This window comes from Bos indicus, chromosome 15 (genome assembly GCF_029378745.1).
Source record: "Bos indicus isolate NIAB-ARS_2022 breed Sahiwal x Tharparkar chromosome 15, NIAB-ARS_B.indTharparkar_mat_pri_1.0, whole genome shotgun sequence".
NCBI classification, from domain to species: Eukaryota; Metazoa; Chordata; class Mammalia; order Artiodactyla; family Bovidae; genus Bos; species Bos indicus.
The window spans coordinates 79,540,520-79,557,985 of NC_091774.1; the positions used below are offsets into that span (position 1 = coordinate 79,540,520).

Below are 17,466 nucleotides of genomic sequence, written 5' to 3' on the forward strand. Positions count from 1 at the left end.
ATAAGGGAAGAGGATGGTTTATCTCTAGAGAAATTTCTTTAAAAAGCAATCCAGATACATTTGGTTTTTTAGAGTGCAACCAATTCCAGTGAATGTGCACTTGGAATTTTTGATTAGTGTTTGTTAGTTCTATTGTTTTTAAATTAAAATCATGTATAAATTCTCAATTAACTTGAAGTCATTTTATATTTGTTTTCCATCTGTTACTCTCTCATTATGGGAGTCTAGGTCAGGGCTGGTTATCATGCCTTTGGACTTGAATTTCCTCTAACTTTTCTTATCATTTTTCAGTAGAGAAGTCAAGGGTCTGAGTTGACAGAAATGGCTGGGAACAATTTCACGGAGGTGACGTTCTTCATTCTCTCTGGATTTGCAAATCACCCTGAACTACACGTCAGCCTCTTCATGATGTTCCTCTTTATTTATCTCATCACTGTTTTAGGGAACCTTGGACTAATTCTGATAATCAGAATTGACTCTCAGCTCCACACACCTATGTACTTTTTCCTTAGCAATTTAGCATTCATTGATATATTTTATTCTTCTACTGTAACACCCAAGGCACTGGTAAATCTCCAGTCAATTCAGAAAACCATCTCCTTCGTTGCTTGCTTTGTTCAAATGTACTTTTTTGTGGGTTTAGTGTGTAGTGAGTGTTTTCTTCTGGGGTCCATGGCCTATGACCGCTATGTAGCTATCTGCAATCCCTTACTGTATCCCGTGGTCATGTCACAGAAGGTGTGCAGGTGGTTGGGAGTCATGCCTTATATGATTGGCTTCACCAATTCTCTGGTCTCCATCTGTGTGATCAGCAGGTTGGCATTCTGTGAGGCCAGCATCAATCACTTTTTCTGCGACACCACAGCTCTTCTGGCTCTGTCTTGTGTGGATGCATTCAGCACAGAAATGGTGATCTTTGTTTTAGCTGGCTTCACCCTGCTTAGCTCTCTCTTCATCATCACAGTCACCTACATTGCCATCATCTCAGCCATCCTGCAGATCCGGTCTGCAGCAGGCAGAGAGAAAGCCTTTTCCACCTGTGTGTCCCACATCGTGGGGGTGACTGTCTTCTATGGGTCCCTGATTTTCACGTATTTGCAGCCTGATAACACATCTTCCTTGACCCAGGCACAGGTGGCATCTGTATTCTATACCATTGTCATTCCCATGCTGAATCCACTTATCTATAGTTTGAGGAACAAAGATGTAAAAAATGCTCTCCTGAAAGCATTTCAAAAACTGTTTCCATGACAAATCCGTGCATACTGCAACTAAAGCAAACCTGGAGTGCTTCAGGCATTCAATGGCTCAAAAATTTGGGAGCTAGTAGAGTAACCCCCAAAAGAATAAAACAAAGTAAATGATAACAGAGTCATGAAACGCAGGAGCTGATTTATCATTTTATTTGTTGATATGGATACTGGATCACCATGGAAGGTGTTCATTTCAGTACTAAAATTATTCAGACATAGACATGCACAGATATGTAAAGCATCTGGATAGTGGCTAAACCCTACCTATGATTATGCCATCACACTGCAAAATGTTGAACTACTATTAAATTGATTTTTTATACGTTTTGACATGGTGTTTTCTCCACTGTCAACAAATTGAGAGTAGAAAATTGGTAGATTAAGAAATGGTGACTCAAATACTATTAACAAGAAATGATTGCTGATTAGCTGAGAGGAAGTGAAAGCATGCTGCTGCTGCTGCTAAGTTGCTTCAGCCATAGAGACGTAATAAAAGCGATTATAAATCTGTGGCCGGGAGGGAGTGGTGAGGGTTAGAGTTATTAATTTTCATGAGGTGTAAACACAAGTGATAAGAGGACATTGGGTGATACAGAGAGATCTCTTGGTAATGCACATTCATTTTGCCGGGAGGGTTAAAACCCTTACCATTTATCTATGAAACCTCATTTTATGAAGTAGAGAATATTTCAAAAACCACAGAGTTCCATTTCTTAACAAATACAACGTGCCTCTCTAAGTTCAAAGACTGAATAAACTGTGTGTGTGTGTAGATTAATAGAGCACTGGCTATAGCACAATTCCTGAGGCATTTTGGAGGCATCTATAGAGGTGGTGGCTCAGATGCTCAAGAGTCTGCCTGCAATGCAGGGGACCGGGTTTGATCCCTAGGTCGGGAAGATCCCCTGGAAAATGGAATGGCCATCCACTCCAGTATTCTTGTGGGAGAATTCCATGGACAGAGGAGCCTGGCAGGCTACAGTCTGTGGTATACCAGAGAATTGGACATGACTTAGCAACTGAGTACAGATGTACATTAGCACTCAAAAACTATTAGTTTTGTTGAAAATTCTATTTAAGAAATCATTTCAAAGACATCTGTCAGGGTCTGGGCATGGGTTGGAAACGAATTTCTAGACATGAGACAGAATGAGAGGGAAATAAAGTTTATTAGAGTGGGAGATGCTTTTTGAACAGCAGATCAGCTCAAGGGAGAACTGATGTTGAACAGGGATCCTTAGTCCACTTTTATTCCCAGGGTACAAGGAGTGGGATACGGGACTTGTGGGTCATTTGCTGATTGGATGAGGCAACTATACTGAGCAGGGGGCAGAGTAAGGCAAATGCTATGTCTATGGAGTAGGAGGGGGGACAGGTTATACTGTTCAGGAGGACCTGAAATCCATTAATAGTTACAACACAGGGGAGGGAAGGACGATAAGGGTCTGGTGTTTCTGTTCCTGCATTCCAGGACCCTTCTTGGTTTTATCTGCTCTTTTGTCCTTGGTTCACCACAATATCTTTTATTTATAAATATCTTTTCAAATCACGTTTTCCTTAGTGGTTAGGACATTGAAATGAATGTATACAGAATTCTACATTGCATAGGTGATTGTAAGTAACTGAATTCAACTGGTAGGTATTGTTGAGAAATGTTGCTATTTGGAGCAAAGAAAGCTTTATTCCAAGGCTAAGCAAGAAGGATGTGGTGTTCATTTTCAAAGGGCTTCCCAGGTGGCTAGTGGTAAAGGACTCGCCTGCCAATGCAGGAAACATAAGCGATGAGAATTCAATCTCTAGGTGAGGAAGCTCCCCTAAAGGAGGGAATGGCAACCCACTGCAGCATTCTTGTCTGGAGAATCCGATGGACAGAGGAGCCGGCAGACTACATTTCGTTGCATTGCACAGAGTCGGACATGACTGAAGTGAGTTAGCACACATGCACATATGTTCAAAGGACCCAAACTCCCAGGTGATTTTCAAGGAAAAGTTTTATAGGCAAAATTCGCAAGAGTTCTACAGGATACGTGACCTTCCTCTGATTGGTTGGTGGTGAGGTCACAAGGTAGTGTTCCAGAGATCTACCTTCTGGTACCAATCAGTCTGGGGTCCCCGTTCTTGTGCTCAGCCTGAAGTTACCATGCTCCACCTGGGTGGGGCCTTAGTTCCTATAGAAGATCGCAGTGACATGCACTGTTACGTGCCTCCCTTGTGGAAGAAGCAGGACACTGGCCCATTACTACACTATTGTTGCTTTCCATGTGTGCTAACTGACCTAGTTATTGTTTGAATATGTCCTTCGGAACTCAAGAAAGGTCAAGGAGGATGAAAACCTTCTTTCTACAAACAGGAAACTGGGGACTAGAAATGGCCTTTGTACCTGGGAAGGCCCCAAAACGTCCTTCTGGGTTTCAATCCCTCTTTGATAATTCTCAACTTTGTGGGGAACAGGTGTTGGACAAGGAAGGGAATAATTTTTGGATAAAGATGTTAATGATAAACTCAGCAGAGGAGCTCAATTTTATGAGGACTTCATATCAACATGACAAAATAAATGGTCATGGTCAAATAAATAAATATTCTGAAAGCATAATCCTAAACTTCAACAGAATGAGTTTCAACATTGGGATATTACTGAGCAAGAACTTGCTTCTGATAATTTTGCAATCACTATGGTTATTGACGTGACTTTAGACTGAAAATAACTGAGAGTTTCTCAGTTGGTTTAACTCCCAAAGTTGTCTGTTGTCAAATAAGTTTACACTGGCATTTTTATTTCTAAAGATTCCTGTTTTAGCAGCACTATCATTTGATGAATAGAATTGCCCTGTGTCAAATGTCTGCAGAAGGCAATGGCACCCCACTCCAGTACTCTTGCCTGGAAAATCCCATGGACAGAGGAGCCTGGTAGGCTGGAGTCCATGGGGTCGCTAAGAGTCAGGCACGACTGAGTGACTTCATTTTCACTTTTCGCTTTCATGCATTGGAGAAGGAAATGGCAACCCACTCCAGTGTTCTTGCCTGGAGAATCCCAGGGATGGGAAGCCTGGTGGGCTGCTGTCTATGGGATCACACGGAGTCAGACACAACTGAAGTGACTTAGCAGCAGCAGCAGCAGTATCAAATGTATAACACATAAAAATGTAGCTTCTTTATCAACACCAATAAATTATTACCTGTAATTCTGGATGTATAGGAAAACTTTCTTGTAAGATTCACTTTTAAATCTACATAAACATTGATTTCATTATCATGAATCAGCAGAAAATTTATAATAATATTGTAATATGATATTTAGTCTACCCCCTTTTAGAATCTTCTTCTTGGGCAAATAATCCTCAATGAAATATTTAATATTTGATGAACTTTTCTGGAGGGGCAGAAATTACTTTGTTGACAAAGGATTGTATAGTCAAAGCTATGGTTTTTCCAGTGGTCATGTATGAATGTGAGAGCTGGACCATAGAGAAGGCTGAAAACCAAATAACCGATGCTTTTGAACTAGGTGTTGAAGAAGACTCTTAAGAGTCCCTTGGACTGCAAGGAGATCAAACCAGTCAATCCTAAAGGAAATAATTCCTAAATATTCTTGGAAGGACTGATGCTGAAGCTGAAGCTCCAATAGTTTGGCCACCTAATGTGAAGAGCCTACTCATTAGAAAAGACCCTGATGCTGGGAAACATTGAAGGCAGGAGGAGAAGGGGATGACAGAGGATGAGATGGTTGGATGGCATCATCGACTCAGTGGACATGAGTTTGAGCAAACTCCAGATGATGGTGAAGGACAGGGAAGCCTGGAATGTTACAGCCCTTGGGGTCACAAAGAGTCGATACAACTCAGTGACTGAACTGAACTCTGGAGGAAAGTTGTTCAAGGGGTATCAGTCAATGCATAAGGCATTTAATTATGTGATTTATGAAAGGCTAGTATAAAACTGATCACACTATATTGTGAAATTTTAGTTATAAAATGCAGATGGATACTGACTATATAATATGATAAGTATGCAAATATAGAAGAATACAATTAAGCATTCAATGAACAAAAATAGCTCAGACATTCACCAAAATTTGAGTTTGATTATTTTCATATCATTTTTGAATTTTGTTATATATTCATTTTATTTTTGTACATGCTATATTTTAGTATGTGGTGGTGATCTTTAGAAATCATTTTTTACAACAAAACACACACATGCATAGAAGAACACAAGGGGATTTTTGGAGATGATGGTTAGGTTTAGAACCTTAAATGTGGTGATGGCATTTGGATATATGCAGATGTCTAAATTCATTAATAAGTATATAGTAAATGTGTATAAATCTTCCTGTATCAGTGATGCTTCAGTAAAGCTAAAAAAATCAGTTTTCATCACCCCTAGAAGAATTATCCTATTCATATTTGGAGATTTCATTTTGTATCTAATGGACATATTTACTCTTAGCATAGTGTCACACATATATATAAACATAAAATATAAATATAAAATTTTATTGTAAAAAATTTATCTTTCCATCCCTGATGGTTACAGTCATAGATTAATCCTTTCTCTAGAAATAATTACTCTACCACCACAGGAATAAATTTAGAATATCCCAAAGGAAAACTAAAGCATTGGGCTCTTCATTGTTTGGCTCCTAAGGTAAAATGCAACCAACTTTTCAAAGCTTAGCACAGCTGCATTTAGTCCTTGAATTCTTGTCCTTGGAGACAGGCAAGGCAATCTTTGATGGAAATTGGTCCATAGGGATGACCAGATGTTGCATAATCACCAAACCCCAGTATATGAAGTTCCCTTGAGTTACCAGGATGAGAGGCAAGGCATATTCTACTCTGCATTCTTGCACAGTTAGATCCCTGGTATTTTAGACACAACTTCCTGAAAAATTTTACATTTGAACAGCAGTTGAACAAAATTTCTACATTGATTTACTTTTCCCACAGAATAAAACAAAATAACTAAAATTTAATAAGAACATATCAAAAATATTATGTTATGGAAATTTTCAGCTGAAATGGGTCTTTATATTTTATTTGTGAGGGAAACTTTGTCATACTGCTAGTCAGATAATATTGGAAATAGTTGTTTTCCCACCAACTCTGGCTGCTGGTAAGTATTATTCTGAAAATCAGAAAGTTTTAGTTAGGTTCAAATAAAACAAGGACATTAGAGAAGCATACATGCAGATATCATCTAACCTTACCCTAGGTACTCCCAGGACTTGTGAAAGATAACATTGACATAATCAGGGACTGCAATGAATGTGTGTATTTTAGAAATATAATTTTTTTTTGTAGAAATTTGATTTTGAATATCAAGTTATTTTTTGGAAATTAATGCTAATATGTGGTCGATCATTTTAATACACCCTAATGAATTCCAAAGGTTGAATTTATATTGTATTAGTATTAAATAATATTGGAAAAAAAGAATTGTGCATGATGTGTTGAAACAATTCTTTCATCATTATTTTATATCTAGTATTTGTTTTTCAGGGTTGCTGAAATTAATTATGAATAGGAATTAGTATTATGGACATGCACTCTGTGATCAATCTATCCTCATAGAATTACTGAGACAACATGTACTAGCTCTGACTCTGGATAAATTATCTAAATTCTCTACGTACTTCTTTTCATCTAAAAAATGTGACTAATATTAATATCTATGGTATAATTTTCTCAGTGGAATTAAACGCTATAATAAAGTGAAACATTTAAAACACTACAAGGCTATTTCTAATTTTCCAATACAGTAGCTTTTAATACATTACATCTAAATGTCAATTTATACACATTTCTATATTTAGAAATCAAGTAAAAGATTTTTCTCTTTATACTTGAGACACCCCTCGATATTATCCTTTTTCAGAAAAAGCTAATATAAATATGCTATGTTGTTCATAGAAACATAAATATTTTTTGCAGTGATTCCTGCTAAGAATCAACTTTGATTTCTCAACAGTTTGGAGCATTTTAAAACTATGGGCAGAACAATATCACTCATGTGTCTGACTTCATCCTCATGGGACTGACAGATTCTGAAGAGATCCGGCTGGCCCTCTTCACCCTCTTTCTCCTGATGTACCTGATCACTGTGCTGGGCAATGCAGGAATGATGTTGATAATCTGCCTGGATCTCCAGCTTTACACACCCATGTATTTTTTCCTCATTCACCTGTCATTTCTTGACCTCAGTTTCTCAACCGCCGTCACCCCTAAAGCTTTAAACAACTTACTGACTTCCAACAGGTATATTTCATACTTGAACTGCTTCATCCAGATGAATTGTTTTGTCTTTGTGGGGGCCACTGAATGTGTTCTTCTCTCCTCCATGGCCTATGATCCCTACGTAGCCATCTGCAAGCCTCTGCATCACCCAGCTATTATGTCCACTAGATGCTGCTGTTCTCTTGTCTTTAGATCCTTCTTGATTGGCTTCATGGACACCTTTGTCAATGTGCTTTGCTTGAGCAAAGTGCATTTCTGTGACTCTAATGTAATCTATCACTTTTTCTGTGATGCACCCCCAGTTTTAGCCCTGTCCTGCACTGACACACATGATATTGAAATCACAATATCCATTTTTGCTGGCTCCACCCTAGTGGCGTCTCTTATCACAATATCAGTGTCCTACGTGTCCATCCTGTCCACCATCCTGAAAATCACTTCCACTTCAGGGAAGTGGAAAGCCTTCTCTACCTGTGCCCCCATCTCCTGTCAGTCACCATCTTCTATGGCACTACGATTTTTACTTACATAAAACCAAATAAGTCCTACTCTTTGGGAAAGGATCAAGTGGTTTCTGTTTTTTATAGTATTGTCATCCCCATGCTGAATCCACTTATATACAGTCTTCAAAATAAAGAAGTAAAAAATGCTCTCAGCAGAGTCTTACAGAAGAGAATGAGCTCCAAACAATTAAAGTAACACTGATCCTGAACTTTTAAGCTCCTCTGTTTGTCTGTGTATGTTTTTATTTTTGTCCCTATAGTCTATTTCCTTGCTCTTTCTCCAAAACACATAGAACTATTTATTTATTTATTCTATTCATCCATCCTTTGCTTGAATAAATACAATCTCAGGCCTTTCTAAGAATATGACTTTAGAAATCTACACTGTAATTAGAAACCATGAAACACATTTAAACCATGGTCACAATATGTATGTTTTTAAGGGCAACTGAATTTCAAAATGAGAAGTATAGTTGTCAGTTTTTAAAGTGTGCTGTACAAATCCCCATGCATAATCAAACTTTAGAGAATTTTATGACTGAAAAGAGTCCCATTTTGGAAAAAAATGATACCGGTTTCAGAAATCATTTCCTTTACTTGATGGAGAAGCAGGAGAGCAGAGTGATTATGAGTACTTGGTTGAGAACCATAAGTTCTAGGATTTAGATTCCAAACCTTCTACTCAATTACCTATAGAATGCTTTAAAAAAAAATCACTGAAACTAAGTTTCAAGTTCCTAAACTGCACAGATAAATAACAATTCCAGGTCCAAAGAGTTACTGTAAAGATTAAATCACTTAATTGATGTTAACTTTTTAAGGCTGGATCATGGAAAAAGCAAGCGAGTTCCAGAAAAACATCTATTTCTGCTTTATTGACTATGCCAAAGCCTCTGACTGTGTGGATCACAATAAACTGTGGAAAATTATGAAAGAGATGGGAATACCAGACCACCTGACCTGCCTCTTGAGAAACATGTATGCAGATCAGGAAGCAACAGTTAGAACTGGACATGGAACAACTGGTTCCAAATAGCAAAAGGGGTATGTTAAGGCTGTGTATTGTCATCCTGCTTATTTAACTTATATGAAGAGTACACCATGAGAAACGCTGGGCTGGAGGAAGCATGAGCTGGAATGTGGGGAGAAATATCAATAGCCTCAGATATGCAGATGACACCACCCTTATGGCAGAAAGTGAAGAAGAACTAAAGAACCTCTTGATGAAAGAGACAGAGTCTCTAGAGTGAAAAAGTTGGCTTAAAGCTCAACATTCAGGAAACTAAGATCATGGCATCTGGTCCCATAACTTCATGGGAAATAGATGGAGAAACAGTGGAAACAGTGACTGACTTTATTTTTCTTGGCTCCAAAATCACTGTAGATGGTGATTGCAGCCACGAAATTAAAAGAAGCTTACTCCTTGAAAGGAAAGTTATGACCAACCTAGATAGCATATTAAAAAGAAGAGACATTACTTTGTCAACAAAGGTCCATCTAGTCAAGGTTATGGTTTTTCCAGTGGTCATGTATAGATGTGAGAGTTGTACTATGAAGAAAGCTGAGCACTGAAGAATTGATGGTTTTGAACCGTGGTGTTGGAGAAGACTCTCGAGAGTCCCTTGAACTGCAAGGAGAGCCAACCAGTCCATCCTAAAGGCAGGACTGATGCCAAAGCCGAATCTGCAATACTTTGGCCACCTCATGCGAAGAGTTGACTCATTGAAAAAGACTCTGATGTTGGGAGGGATTGGGGGCAGGAGGAGAAGGGGATGACAGTGGATGAGATGGTTGGATGGGATCACCTACTTGATGGACATGAGTTTGGGTATACTCCAGGAGTTGGTGATGGACAAGGAGGCCTGGTGTGCTGTGATTCATGGGGTTGCAAAAAGTTGTACATGACTGAGCAACTGAACTGAATAAATATTGGCCATTATCATCAGAACACTCACCTCCCAGTATTTTGAATGCCCAATGCCTTTTTCTTAACAAATATTCATGTGTAGTTTTACGAATTAGCTTTGGTTGATTCAAAGGACAAACACACAAAAAAACTAAAGGAAAACCTAGCATTTCACAGTTTTGCTTTTAGAATGGAATGTGTTAATATTGGAGATATTTGAAAATTTTAAGGAAATAGAAATGCCTAAGAAGTTTTTCAGGGTTTTGTATGTGTTCTTCTAGATTGATAATTTTTTATTTATTTATTTTAATTTGAGGCTAATTACTTTACAATATTTTGGTGGTGTTTGCCCTAATGTGAAATGAATCAGCCATGGATGTACATGTGTCCCCAATCTAATCCCCCATCTAAACCCCCCTCCCACCCTGGTCCCTATCCCATCCTTCAGCGTTGTCCCAGTGCCCCGGCTTTGAGTGTCCTGTCTCATGCACAGAATTTGGACTGGTGCTCTGTTTCACATGTGGTAATATACATGTTTCAATGCTAGTCTCTCAAATCATCCCACTCTCACCTTCTCCCTCAGAGTCCAAAAGTCTGTTCTTTATATCTGTGTCTCTTTTGCTGTCTCGCATATAGGGTCATTGTTACTATCTTCCTAAATTCCATATATATGCATTAGTATACTGTATTGGTGCTTTTCTTTCTGACTTACTTCACTCTGTATAATAAGCTCATTAGAACTGAGGTAAAAAAATGCATAAAAAGTGCATTATTTTTAATAGCTGAGTAATATTTCATTTATATATGTGCCACAGCTTTCTTATCCAGTCATCTGCCAATGGACATCTAGGTTGCTTTCAAGTCCTAGCTATTGTAAACAGATGGATAGTTTTAAATGGATATACAGGGGTGTGTGTGTTTGTGTGTGTGTATTAGGTATATGAACAATATTCTTATCATTTCCTGTGTCCTTTTTTGAGGTTTTCTGTGTATACTTACAAGTTTAATCTTCGATTATTCCTTTATCATTGAAATCTAAAAGGACTGTGTTTGGTTAGAAGATCTAGATTCTCATTTTGCAGTGTTTTGGACATGAAATATTTGTAAATTTATTAAGTTAAAATTCTGCATGCAGTGTTATCACTTTTATGGCTCCTGGAATATATCAATTCTATTTTATTAATATTTATTTAGTTTTTTACTGATGTATAATTGTTTTGCAATGCTGTGTTAGTTTCTGCTGTACAACAAAGTGAATCAGTTATAAGTATACACATATTCCTTCACTCTTCGATTGGCGTCCCGTTCCCAACTGAAAATATTTAATAAGGCTATCTTTCTGTTACATGTCAATAAGCTTCAGTAAATGCATCTTTGATGAAATTCTGTGTATTTTAAAACATTACTGCCTTTCTGCTAATTTCTATAGGTTTAATATGACTATTAAAAATAAATTCTTAATCTAAATGCTTGGTTCATCTAATCATTTTTTTTTAACAGAGAAAAGTTATAAAGCTGCCAATTTGCAATGAATTCAGAAGCTCTGGTAACCTATAATCTTTAATCACTAGGATGCTAAAATTTCTTATATTTTAAAGCTTTTCTTGTACATAACCTTGAATTGCAATTTTAATTTTCTCTATTGAAAGCTTATTTTAGAAAGTGTTTTTTATTTTCCAGGTATTTCATATATCTTGTTTAAACTTTTGAAACTACATAGATCATTTTATTCAAACATCAGTGGTTATATAAAATTTGTTACTTGAAATTTAGATTGCTTTCTATGTAAAACAATCTTTGATTTTTGTAAATATTTTTAAATGTTAAAAATAAAATGCATAAGCATAAACTCTCTATTAGGAGATAATGTAAATTATTTGTATTAATTCAAAACTCTCAACAAATTCAAATGTTTTAAAAGTGTATTGTTTCACCTACATAATTTATTTTAATTATTTTCCATTTTTACAAATTCCACTTAAGATTATTATGACTTATTTTTGCTCTGATATCCATGTTTTCTAGACTCTATACTTAAAGCAATTGCTATTTATTTTTGCTTGCATTTGTTCAATAATATACTTTTTAACCCCTCTCTCATCTTTCAGAAGCATAATGCTTTTTCTTATATTTCTGGGTATTTTTCATTTTTCTAGTCTTTTGACAAGTTATGTTTATACCTTGTTTTCAAGATAAAGGTGATGCATTTATGCAGTGGAGTACAGAACTCATAAAAAAAGAGCTGGGTTTAATTTTTATTCACTATAATGTGCTTCCCTAAGATCAAAGAGTCAATAATTTTTTAATGTTTATGTGTGTGTGTCTATGCGTGTGTGGAGAGACATGAAGTACTTTAGCACAGCATAATTCCTAAGCCATTTTGGAGGTATATTTAGAGATTCTCACTTCTCCAAATCAGGCAGAAAAACTTCATTAAGTCCATAATATTAAAAATAAAACTGGGTTTTGCTTTTATTTTTCCTTGAAAAGAGACTTGAACATTAACCCAGTTTAATGTACTCTTCTCAGCATTGTTACAAAATGACCTCTGGAAAAGATGAAATCCCCGCTGCTGCCTTCACTGTGCATGAATCTTGAGAAGGAATGAAACAAGTTGAGCAGTCAAAACATTTATTGAAAGGAACCAAAGATTAATTTCATGAAGTTCTTTTAGGAGAAAATATATGTATTTAAAATATTTGTCTTTCTCTTCAACAAGATTGTAAGCTCTTTGAGAAAAATGTATTTAGTCATAGTTTTGCTCTCCACAGCATGGAACAAATGTGTCACATATGCAGTATATAAGTAAATGCTTTATTTGCTTTTTTGGCTTGTGGAAACATAGTGATGAATTCGTTAAGGTTAAGAATTCTATTTTATTCGTGTTTATATCTTTCCTGGTATTTAGACAATCCTGTGCATATCAGCACTCAAAAAACATTAGGGAAGTGAGAGGGGGGCTCAGGATTGGGAACACGTGTACACCCATGGCGGATTCATGCTGATGTATGGCAAAACCAATACAATATTGTAAAGTAAAAAAATAATAATAATAATAATAAAAGGGGGAAAAATAAATACACATGGTATCAAAAAAATAAATAAATAAAATAAGAAGAGACATTACTTTGCAAACAAAGGTCCATCTAGTCAAGGCTATGGTTTGTCCAGTGGTCATGTATGGATGTGAGAGTTGGACTGTGAAGAAGGCTGAGTGCCAAAGAATTGATGCTTTTGAATTATGGTGTTGGAAAAGACTCTTGAGAGTCCCTTGGACTGCAAGGAGATCCAACCAGTCCATTCTAAAGAAGATCAGTCCTGGGTGTTCTTTAGAAGTACTGATGCTAAAGCTGAAATCCAGTACTTTGGCCACCTCATGCAAAGAGTTGACTCATTGGAAAAGAGCCTGATGCTGGGAGGGATTGGAGGCAGGAGGAGAAAGGGACGACAGAGGATGAGATGGCTGGATGGCATCACCGACTCGATGGACGTGAGTTTGGGTGAACTCCAGGAGTTGGTGATGGACATGAAGGCCTGGAGCACTGCGATTTATGGGGTCGCAAAGAGCTGGACACTACTGAATGACTGAACTGAACTGAACTGAACTGATCTGAAGGCTGTCTTAGCAACTCATCACTCATTCCCTTTCTTAAACCTACATACATTTTTCATTCTAAGCACAATATCTGATTCAGATGATTGCTTTCATTATATTTCACCATCATCATGGAAAATTATTAAACTGATATTTCCTTTTTCCCCCCTCTATCAAAGCTTTTCATTTATGCACTGTAACTATAATGCTTAAATCTTTATAATTGTGTGAAAAATGTCAGCTGTTGAAATTCATTTATATTTACCTATATTTTCCTCGGTTCTAATTATGTGTATTATTTGCACTTGCACTGTGTATGTGTTCTGTAGATCATTTCAGGCCTTTATCTTTATTTAGTATTAATAAAATTATATATCAAATTGTTATTTTTTACGTTTTAATGTTTCCTAGTTAATCTCTCTCTAAGAGCAGAAACATACCACACTTTTCCAGATAATCATAAAATGTAGAAATATATTTTACTTGTCGAGTTATGATTAAATGTCCATATGTATACATATTTTGATATACACCTCAAACTTATCCTTCATGACCTCTCATCATTCTGTCTTTGAACTGCTCTATCTGTACCATCCCTCAAAACCTCTAGTTCATATGTTTCCATAGTGGGTTAAGCAGGTATTACTAGGTCTTAGGGAAAATACAGTAAATTCAACCTGAAAGGGAACAGAATTTTCAATGCCAATAGATGCTTTCTATGCTCAAGGATTATCTAGTTATTTAAAAATAAAATAGTAGACACAGAAGATGTTCTGGAAACTGAAGTTATCCTTTTGTAGGAGGCATTTACATTTAAAAGGGAAATGTCCATGTAGCTCAGATGGTAAAGAATCTGCCTGAAATGCAGGATACCTGGGTTCAATCCCTGGGTGGGGAAGATCCCTTGGGGAAAGAAATGGCAACCCACTCCAGTATTCTTGCCTGGAGAATCCCCACGAACAGAGGAACTTGGTGGACTACAGTCCAATCCATGGAGTTGCAAAGAGTTGGGTACAACTGAGTGACTAACACTGCTACTATCCATTTGGAAGGATGTCTCCCTCTCTGTGGTCTTCCCTGCTGGCTCAGTGAGCAAAGAGTCTGCCTGTAATGCAGGAGACCTGGTTTGATCCCTAGGTTGGGAAGATCCCCTGGAGAAGGGAATGGCTACCCACTCCAGTATTCTTGCCTGCAGAACTCCAAGGACAGAGGAGCCTGGAGGGCTACAGTCCATGAGGCCACAAAGATTCACAAAGAGTCCGACATGACTGAGTGACTATCACTTTCACTTTGCTTCCCTTTCTATGCCAGGAGAAAGATGGCTAAATCTCTATCCAATGAAAAAGAATGAATTTGAGTCTGCATTAACAACTGCACTCTTGGTTACTATTCTTTCCTGACTCCCACCCTCCCACATCTTCTTTTACCTTTAGCTGGAGATGGTATTTAAGGTCGTGGCTTGGACCCTTTTTGGAGAATTACTCAGTTTTATTGGATGTCTCCCATGTATAAAGGGGATATATGTATTACTAAATTTCTATTTGTTTTTATCCTGGTCGCCTGCCTTTCATTACAAGAAGGTGGGTTTCAGCCAAAAATCCGAAAGGACAGAGTGAAAATTATTTTTTGTTCCCCACAAATCTCATAATGTAGGTGAAAAGTGTTACAAATTAGATAACAATTAATGAATTAGAAAACAAAGAAAGATAATTTAATAGCATTTATGAAAAAAGACAGAGGAGCCTGGTGAACTATGGTCCATAGAGTTGCAAAGAGTTCTACATGAATAAAGTGACTAAGCAGCAGCAACAGCAGCATCCAAAGAAAATAAAAGAAACATTCTTTCATTCATTAAAGAAGAAAAAAAAAATTAACCGTAGAGTCCAAGAGAGAAAGGAATGTGAAAGGAATGTTTGTGGATGGCATAGTTAAAACTAACAAATTAAAGGATAAAGCTATATCATATTAAATCAAGAGAGATTTAAAAAAAAAAAATCTCTGAGGAGACTTTGGTTTCTTCTATGGTACAATAAAAGGTGCAATAATAACCCCAAATCATAAAAAAAAATATTGAAGATAATCAAGATAAATTTCAAGGATGGGAAAATATTAAGCAAGTGATTTGCTCCTGGTCATTTTGCAGTCACCAAATTATAGTCACAAATATAGAGTCAAAATTATAGTCACCCAAAGCTTCAAGGAAACTCCTGTAGCTCAGATGGTAAAGAATCTGCCTGAAATCCCCAAGACCTGAGTTTAATCCCCAGGTCGGGAAGATTCCCTGGAGAAGGGAATGACTACCCACTCCAGTATTCTCACCTAAAGCATTACAAGGACATAGAACCTGGTAGGCTATAGTCCAGGGGGTTGCAAAGAGCTGGACACAATTAAGTGACTAATGTTAATATTATGGTTGTTGAGGTGGTTTTTACATTGAAAATTACTATTAGCCTATTTTACTTAACTCCCAAAGTTACCTATCATCAAATAAGTTTACTCTGGCTTTCTAATCCCTAAATAAGACTGGATTCCCTGGTGGCTCACAGTGTAAAGAGTCTGCCTGCAATGCAGGAGCCCTGAGTTTGATCCCTGGGTTGGGAAGATCCCCGGAGAAGAAAATGGCAACCACTCCAGGATTCTTGCCTAAAAAAGTCACACGGATGGAGGTGCCTGGTGAGCTATAGTCCATAGGGTTGCAAAGAGTCAGACTTTCAGTGAAAAATTAACTGGTCACTCGAAGAAAGAAATGGAAACTTTTATTCAAGTCAAATTGAGGATTGTAACCTGAGGACAGCTCAGAAATCCACAGGAACTTTCTGCCCCTTAGAAGTCAAAGGACAGTTACATAAGTTTTTGAGACAGAGACCTGTACATTAAATGATCTATATTTGACAGTAGATACAATCTAGATCTAAGCAAGTACTAGGTTATCGTTCATGTGAAAGTGTTAGTTTCTCAGTTGGGTCTGACTCTTTATGACCCCATCCCACCAGGCTCCTCTGTCCATGGGGTTTCCCAGGCAAGAACACTGGAGTGGGTTGCCATTTCCTTCTCCAGGGAATCTTCCTGACCCAGGGATCAAACCCAGATCTCTCACATTGCAGGCAGATTCTTTACCATCTGAGCCACCAGGGAAGTCAGGGGTCATAGTGGTATCATATGAGATTAAGAAGGAATATCTTAAGGAGTTGCTTTGTTGACGCTAGAAGATTGTCGCTTTTTATGGCTGAGCAGGTTTCTGTTGACAGTGGAGGTTTGGCCAAAGTATAATGCAGATACACAATGCACGGTAGAGGGGAGAGAGGAGGTGAAAGGACAGAAGGACATTTTTGTTTATAATTTTTCTTACCTTTATCATAAAATATGAATTTTATTTCACACCTATTCTAGCAGAACAAAGTTTGGGTGAGTATAAATGCCCTTCCAAAATTCATTAAAAGTACAATAAATGCACAATTTTTTTCTTTTTTCCAAACAACAAAGTATCTCCTGAAGTTCGGGAGGATGACCAGAGTTTCCTGTAAGAGTTACTTTTAAATCTATATGAAAATTGGTTTAATTCTCATGAATTAATGAAAGATTCATAAGAGTATTTTAACCTGATTCTCAGTGTACCCCTTTTTATAGCCTTTCCTTGTTATTTCACCTTGGATAAACAATATTCAATAACATTCTTAACATCTGAAGAAGACTTCACTAGAATAAAGTTGGTTATAGGGTGTCAGTCAATAAATAAAACGTGAAGTTATTGGTTTTATGAGAGACTAGAATAACATGGTTATAGTATGTTATGAAATTTAAATTATAAAATGAGGATGGATACTCAATATCCAGTATGATAATAATTATGAAGTTCTATAGGTATGCAAATAAGCATTATATTAAAAAATCATCTGGAGAAATTTACCAAAATGTTACAAAATTTATCAAAATGTTATATAATGTTGAAATTTTTCATATCATTCTTTCAATTTTG

At 37.0% G+C, this 17,466-nt stretch overlaps 1 protein-coding gene and 1 pseudogene across 1 annotated transcript; both read left to right on the forward strand.

Annotated features, from left to right (window-relative positions):
- Positions 1-321: 321 nt before the first annotated feature.
- LOC109567844 (olfactory receptor 8I2) lies at positions 322-1,251 on the forward strand. The gene has a single exon (XM_019972858.2). The coding sequence runs from the start codon at positions 322-324 to the stop codon at positions 1,249-1,251; it is 930 nt and encodes a 309-aa protein (XP_019828417.2).
- A 2,369-nt stretch (positions 1,252-3,620) lies between these two features.
- Positions 3,621-8,185, forward strand: LOC139187255 (olfactory receptor 8H1-like; annotated as a pseudogene).
- Positions 8,186-17,466: the final 9,281 nt, after the last annotated feature.

Bases quoted from the DNA above. Each gene is read 5' to 3' on its own strand.
- LOC109567844 (XM_019972858.2), top strand. From the start codon at position 322: ATGGCTGGGAACAATTTCACGGAGGTGACGTTCTTCATTCTCTCTGGA.